Source organism: Macrobrachium nipponense, chromosome 11 (assembly GCF_015104395.2).
Source record: "Macrobrachium nipponense isolate FS-2020 chromosome 11, ASM1510439v2, whole genome shotgun sequence".
NCBI classification, from domain to species: Eukaryota; Metazoa; Arthropoda; class Malacostraca; order Decapoda; family Palaemonidae; genus Macrobrachium; species Macrobrachium nipponense.
This window is the reverse complement of record NC_061087.1, coordinates 26,235,240-26,236,211: the sequence shown is the minus strand read 5'-3', so window position 1 is coordinate 26,236,211 and position 972 is coordinate 26,235,240. Positions and strand designations below refer to the sequence as shown.

The 972-nt window shown below is 43.9% G+C and overlaps 1 protein-coding gene across 1 annotated transcript in view; it reads right to left on the bottom strand.

Annotated features, from left to right (window-relative positions):
* Positions 1-710: 710 nt before the first annotated feature.
* LOC135208354 (golgin subfamily A member 6-like protein 6) overlaps positions 711-972 on the bottom strand; it is a 2,241-nt gene continuing 1,979 nt past the window's right edge. The window contains exon 1 of the mRNA XM_064240459.1: positions 711-972. This exon is cut by the window's right edge and continues 1,979 nt beyond it. Coding sequence (XP_064096529.1) covers positions 711-972 — 262 coding nt within the window.

Sequence of the window (972 nt, the reverse complement as noted above, 5' to 3'; positions counted from 1 at the left end):
CTGGAAGAAAGTTGAATCCCAGGGACGTGCCTTACCATTCTCCTGATAGTGGTAGGGAGAAGGGTCTCCAATGACAGTTTCTGTTGGAGGACAGCAAGGCTTTTCACTTATCGGAGACGGAGATGGCCGATGTCTCCTTCCACGATCTCTGTGTTCCCAACGATTGCAGCACTCCCACCAAGTGCAGCAGATCGCCAGGAGCATGGAGATCCCACCGGAGACATCAACCACCTATGCCTCCGACAGGTGAACGCCCTCACTGTCCTTTGGCGGAAACTGTTGCTGGGGGACCCAGGATACCCTTCTTCTCCCAAATATCATTAGAACAGCAGGGGATGATGGCACTTCAGCCACAGCGTCCTTCAAGCAGGGCTTCCGAGACCTGGCACCAGCCAACCAGCTCCATCGTCGCTTGGCCATACTCTCATGGGCTGGGAGGAGGGAGGTGGAAGGAAGTTGAATCTAAATTGATCAGTGAGTGAAGTCTGTTGTTTCTGAACCAGGCTAGAATTTGAATTCATCCGTACACATACACACACATATACATACATACAGGCACCAAGAGGATGGTAACCCTGGAGTAATATATATATATATATATATATATATATATATATATATATATATATATATATATATATATATATATATATATATATATTACTCCAGGGTTACCATCCTCTTGGTGCCTGGTTCTCTTTGGGGCAATCCTATTTCTTATTCTGATGAAAGATCTCGAAATCAAAGGCATCAAGTAGTTTCCGAAAGCGAGACCCCATGACATCTAATTGATCCACCAGGTTTACAGTCTCTTCAGATTCAAGGTCCACCCTGTTTAGTTCATTCCTAAGAACTTCTACTTCCTTCTCACGCTTAACAAGCTTGTCCTCTATAATGTTTATATATTCCAATTCCTTTCTAAGCTCATCAGCTTCTCTCTGTTTATCAATTACTAATTTCTCATTCCTCTGA